We start from the raw sequence: 6229 nt of genomic DNA, 5'->3' as shown, positions 1-6229 counted from the left end.
ATATTCTGACTCCAGCACAGGGTGTGTGATTTACCATTTTGGGTGATTCCATCACCACACACTTTTCCATGCTGTCCTGTTAAGATCTTCAGTTTTGTGCCTAAACTCTGGAGTTTTGATTGCATTTGCAGTAGCTCCTGCATTGATGCAAGGTGCTACTACTGCAGCAAGGGGAAATCCTCCTTGTGGCTTATGTACTTCTCAGTTTCACTGAGCAAAATGCTATTTGTGGCAGTGCTGGTGTCTGGTGGTGCTCAGGGAAACAGCAGCCATGTCCCAGGTGTGGGCAAACAGCCAGTTTTTAATCCAGAGTCCATCAGCTGCACCCTCAGCTCCAGTGGCAGCAGCTCCTTCCCACTGGGCCTCCTGCTGTCTGTCCCAAATGGAGTCAGGTCTTCATGCACAAGCAGCCCACTGCCTCCTCCAGCTGCCAGACACCTTTCCAGCTTTCATCTGAACATGTTCTCAAGGCCAGAGCCCCAAAAGTTTATTCCCCAGCCTTTCCCCTGAGAGCTCTCCATCTTCCTGCTCATAATTCAGTTGCTTTGTAGCCAAGGAGGGAAATGGAAATGTTTCCCTCATTGGCCCTTTCTTTCTATCCTCCAGTTTTCTCTTCCATTTTTTTGCCCTTTCCCTCTCGCTATGGGAGGTTAAAGAAGAAGGAATAGAAGCAGCTGCACAATCAGCAGAAAGAGAACAGGAGTTATAGGAGGAAACAGAGATGGGAAAGAGGAAAACAGTAGAAATAGGGGGGGAAAAAGTAAAAATAAGGAAAACTAAGAAGGTAAAAGAATAGAAAAAGGAAGTAATTGATACTGCTATATTTTATTTTGTCTCAATATAAGTTGTTTTCATTTCAGACTAAGCCACTAAGAAGGGAGATGAACCGGAAATCCTGAAGCACGGAGCTGGACAGACAGTAAGGAAAAGGAGAAAGGGAATTCTCTGAGGCTGCAAACAAACCTGTCTCTCATCAGGGACACTTTCACCTCCTGCTTACCTCATGACAAATCCTCTGCAGGGCCATCAATAGGGGTTGTCATGTGTGGCTGTGAGCCCTGCCCGGCCCTGGGCACAGCCCCAGCCCTGCAGAGCCACAGGAGCAAACAGAATTCTGCTCTGTGCTGCTCTGGGAGCAGCTTCCCAGTGATTCCAAGAGGAACCACAGTGCTGCAGGGGGTGGAGGGAGGGAGGGCTGGACCTGCTCCTTTGGACAATTAGGTGGGAGCTGTTGAAAGCTGCTTTCATGGATGAATGTATGGAGAACTAAGGGTGTCTGGCAACAGATTTGATTAGTTTATTGTGTACCACAATTTCCCTCTTCCAGATGAAGCAGGTCTGTCACTGGAGTGGGACTGCATGGTAACCAAACTCTGCCAAAACACTTCAGCACCTCAGAAGCCTGAAGAGGACCTCAAGTAGGACAAGGACAAAGCCAGTGGGGCAGGAGAAACCGAGCTAATCAGGAAGCGCCAATCTGGGCACTCCACAGTTCCACAGGCCTGATTTCCAGGCAGTTTAACATCTGTGGATTCCAGCGGGAGTCCTGAGTGCTCAGCTGTTGAGAAGATCAGAGAATGGGGGTTCAGGGTTGGGTTGTTTGTCTCCATCCCACTGGTGTGACTGGGTTCTGGCAGGGCAATCATGACATCCAGTGGGAAACTCCTGAACTACAGCAGCATTTTATGGGTGGAATGAGCCGCTCCCGAGTCTCAAACTACAATCGAAGGGTAAGACCATGGAAGGGAAACTGTTCAAGAAAGCTTCTGGGTGAATGGCTCAGGACTAAGAGTTTTGTGCTGGTCTCCTGAAATCTCCAGTATCTAAATGTGTTTTGAAATGCCTCTTCTTGCCAGGGAGAAAAACATTTTCTCTTTGGGGAAGAGTTGACAACAGTATCTCAGTGGGATTAATCCTCACAAAGGATTCTCACTTCCATGAAAGGTTTTCTTTAATTTTGTTGTTGTTGTTGTTGTTTACCTCTGTGACTCCCTGACCTTTTGAGACGTCTCAATGCCTACAAGGAGGATGGAGAGTAACTTTTGACAGGGTAGTGACAGGACAAGAGGGAATGGCCTTAAGCTGAAGAGAGGTAGAGTTAAATTGAATATTATTTGTCAAGAAATTGTTCCCTGTGAGGGTGCTGAGGCCCTGGCACAGGTTGCCCAAAGAAGCTGTGGAAGTGTTCAATACCAGGTTGGACAGGGCTTGAATGAACCTGGGATAGTGGAAGGTGTCTCTGCCCATGGCAGGGAGCAAAACTGAGATGAGCTTTAAGATCCTTTCTAACCCAAACCACCCTGGAATTCTTAGCATCCTTAATATTCTATGAAATCCCAGTCATTCTAGTAGTTTCCCTCAGCTCTCTATACTTGTGTCACCCCATGTTTGGAACAGGCCTGGGGAGAATAAGTAATCTGAAATTTAAACTGGAATAGATTTTTATGGCATAAATAATTGGAAGCACAGACAGAATTAATGCAGAAAGGACAAATAATCTCATAGAGCTGAGTACATGTGCCTGTCTTTTATGATTTCATTCTGCAGCCAGAAGGTCTGGGATCCCAGCCACTGCTCGGTGATCACACACCAGCTGCTTCCCAAATTGTTTTTTTCCCTCCAGCACCTAATCACGAGACCAAGGGGGATTTTCTTTCAAATGTGTACTTTGATACTTTAATCCCCACCTCGCCATCAGCCTGGCACTGGATTACTCTAGCGTGTTTGCAAGGAATTACAGCGATGTCACCAGGGACTGAAGTGTCCCACAGGAGTGGGTTCACCCTGGGTGTTGGGTTCTGGTCAGAGGCCTGATCCACTCAGGACCAGCTCCTGAGGGCAGCTGGGTCTGTGGAGACCAATCCCTGTGCACTGTACAATGGCTGAGTAAGGATCTGCGCATGCTGCAGTGCTGTGGACGTGTGTTCCTTGATGACATCAGCGATGACACATTTCTTTATGCCGCTGCATGAGCTGGCCGCTGGATCTCTCTGGTGAGAACAAACCCCACCGGGTTCTGACCCACACGTTACAAACACCGGCCCCGGTACCGCCGGCTCGGGACCCCAAGGGCTCTTCTGACGTCATTCCGAACGCGCAGTGACGTCACGCCACCATCACGGGGCACTGCGTGACGTCACGCAACGGGAGGTGTTCCCGCCCTCTTCTTCCGCCTCTCCCTCGGCATCGAGGCCACGCCCTCTCCCTGCTGATTGGTGCTCGCGCCTCTGTCCCCGCCCCCCCGCCGGCACTGCCTGCCCTGAGCCGCGTCGCCTGCTTGGCTCCGCCCCGCACATAGGCTCCTCCAATTGGAGAACGAGTTCGTTGAGCGACAGCGCTGCCGCCCAATGAGAGCGGCGCGGGCTCCTCCCCGCGCGGGCGGCGGCGCCCGCTGTGTAAGGGGCCGGGGCCGCGTGTCCCCCGCCCCGCCGCGGCACCGCCGCGACCCCGCGCCGAGGGTTCCGGGCGCCTCCCGCCGTCCCGGCCCCGCGCAGCCCCCTCGGAGCGGCCGCGCCCTCTCCTCGGGCAGGGCCTGCGGGCCGCGCCCTGCCGCCCCCACCCCTCCCCCGGCCGGCCGCTCCCTCCCTCCGCCGAGCCGGAGAGAGGAATGGGCGGTCCCGGCCCGTAGCCCCCGGCTGCGGCTGCTCCTCCTCCCGGTCGCAGCGTCTCGGCGGCCTCCGCCCGATGCTGGCGGAGCTCGGGGTCTCGGCGGCGGCGTTGTGAGCGCTCCGGCCGGGCCGCCGCCGCCATGTCCGGCGTGGTGCGCACCCTGAGCCGCTGCCTGCTGCCGGCCGAGGCCGCGGGCCGCGCCGGGGAGCAGCCGCGGAGGGACGGCAAGGAGCGGAGCCGCGATGCCGAGCGGGAGGCGCGGCGCCGCAGCCGGGAGATCGACGCGATGCTGGCCCGGGAGCGGCGCGCCGTGCGCCGCCTCGTCAAGATCCTGCTGCTGGGCGCCGGCGAGAGCGGCAAGTCCACCTTCCTCAAGCAGATGCGGATCATCCACGGCCGCGAGTTCGACCAGAAGGCGCTGCTGGAGTTCCGGGCCACCATCTACGAGAACATCCTCAAGGTGAGGGGCGGCGGAGGGGGGCTGGAGGCCGGCGCCGGCACATCCCGCAGCGCCGGGAGCTTGGGCCGTGCCCGGAGTCGCCGTCGGAAGAGAACGGGAGAGCCCGGGCGGGGCGAGCCCCGCCGCGGCTCTCGGTGCTCCCTCCTCCCGGGAAGGGGTCTCGGTGCAGGTGTTCGGGAGGGCGGGGATCTTTGTGCTGCGGGGGCCCGGGGAATGTGGGTTCCGGCCTTACCCGGCTGAAGGCTTCCGTGAAAAAGGCTCAAAGGAAATTTTCCTGCAGAGGGGATTGAGAAAAGTTGTGTGGAAACGCAGAGGGAAGAGGATATAGGTGTGGCCTGCCTTCTGGGAAAAACATTATGAGAGCATCCTCGAAGTCGGAATTGGAGGAACTTCAAGATTGGAAGAAATGACGAGGATTTTCTCTGCTTTTGCAAAGTATCCCCATTCTGTGCACCTCGAGGTGGGACAAGAAAGGGGTTCTCGTTCAGATGTTACGGCTGCAAGTGGTTGTTACTTGGTGTATCTTCAGGAACGGGGGAGTGTAGGCCCGCAGAGTTGGGCAGTGGGGGGGTCTTAACAAACCTGGAGCTGAAATGGAAATAACTTTGGTTTGGTACCTTTGCAAGAAAGTTTTCGTTCAGTGTATGTGCAGGTTTTATAGTGCTGGCAACGTATTTCTCTGTTGACTGGAGACTATAAAAGCTCCTGGTAGAGCCGCTTTTGGTCTACAGACCAATATTTCCCTAACTAGGGAAAATCAGCCTTGACAAATACTGTTCCTTCCAGGGATACAAGCGTGGATGCCGTGTGAAGATGGAAGTGATCACATTTCAGAAAATACCTGAAGATACATAAAAAGCTCACTCAGGAGTGTTTCTCTCTTCATCTTCATAATCTTTCCCTAAAAGAAGTGCTCCTTTCCTGCCTATATTTTTCTGTAGGACTGTCTCCATTCTTTTGTGGGCATGGATTTGTGAGGCTCTGTGAGATTTCATAGAAAGTTAAAGGAAAGGGAACTGTGCAAGTTAAAGATAACGAGTTACTTTTGAGTTTCGAGATTTGTGTTTAAATAGAAGCTTTATGTGCACTTAATAAGTGCACACATACAATGACTCTTGTTTTTAAGAATGCTGCTATTCCATGAAGGGCTTTCACTCCTGTTAATGAACAGGAAAATTGTTGTCTAATTTTCTTTTCCTTTTTTTCGTCTGTTTTCAGGCTGGAGCCCATTAACTGCAAGAAAGTTGAAATTCAGGAACTTCTCTCTGATTGTAGTTATGTGAGCAAAGAGTGTGTTATAATTTTTTTAATCTATATGCCTAGAAATAAGGAGTCTTATTTTAGATCTAAATGCTTATTGTGGTCAGTGATTTATTTTTTTACTGCTAATTTCAAGAAGTAGCAGAAGCTTTTAGGGAAGCAGTTTGTGAAAATGGAAAAATCAGAGACTCCTTCCTCTTTAAGTTGTCTAAGCAGTAGCAGTGATGGTAAAATGATGTAATATTTTATGTATGCAGAAGGTGTAGAGCTTTCAACAGTAGAACTTGGTGTGCTTTGGGAGGAAAGTGTCCCCTTGTAGTAGGGGAGGCAAAGTCACACACTTGCAACACCTGTTTGCTGGATGGCTCTGGGGAGATTTGCAGAACTCAAAGTAGAATCCTGGTCCTCAAGATAGCAGTCAGGTGTTCTGATAGTTAACAGCACTTCTTGGACTATGTCAGTTGAACCTTTTAAACTCTTCAAATCCTGAAAATAAAATTTGGAAATAGCTTTAAAGTGGGTTAATATGGTTCAGCAGATTGATTGCCCTTTTGGCCTTGCAGGTGGTGATTTGGGAGTGTTAGGTTAGGGTTCTCCTTTAGGTAGTGTCAGACTCTTCCTTCCCTTCCTTCTCCACATAACACAGGTGGCTCTTGCATACAAGAATACAACTTATACTCCCCCCATAAGTTTTTGGGGAATGGCTTGGGAATAGTCACTACGTAAAAAGTAGTCAGAAAGAGGAAGAGCAAACAAAGAGAGCTAGAAAAGTTTTCTGGTGGGAAGGCAGTAGATGTTTGCATTTTGCTTATCAGAGAGAAAACTGGTAACACCTTGATATTCTGCTGTAACCATCAGGAAGAAATCAAATACCAAGACAGAATAACAAAACAGGCTTTC

At 51.3% G+C, this 6229-nt stretch overlaps 1 protein-coding gene across 1 annotated transcript in view; it reads left to right on the top strand.

The window, feature by feature from the left end:
* The first annotated feature begins 3361 nt into the window (after window positions 1–3361).
* Window positions 3362–6229, top strand: part of GNA12 (G protein subunit alpha 12) — a 41511-nt gene continuing 38643 nt past the window's right edge. Inside the window, exon 1 of the mRNA XM_058850024.1 lies at window positions 3362–4069. Coding sequence (XP_058706007.1) covers window positions 3749–4069 — 321 coding nt within the window. The 5' untranslated portion in view covers window positions 3362–3748. The remainder of the gene's footprint in view (window positions 4070–6229) is intronic.

The sequence above is a fragment of the Poecile atricapillus genome, chromosome 14, assembly GCF_030490865.1.
Source record: "Poecile atricapillus isolate bPoeAtr1 chromosome 14, bPoeAtr1.hap1, whole genome shotgun sequence".
NCBI lineage: Eukaryota > Metazoa > Chordata > Aves > Passeriformes > Paridae > Poecile > Poecile atricapillus.
The sequence above is the reverse complement of the archived record's forward strand: the minus strand, read 5'-3'. Positions and strand labels throughout refer to the sequence as shown.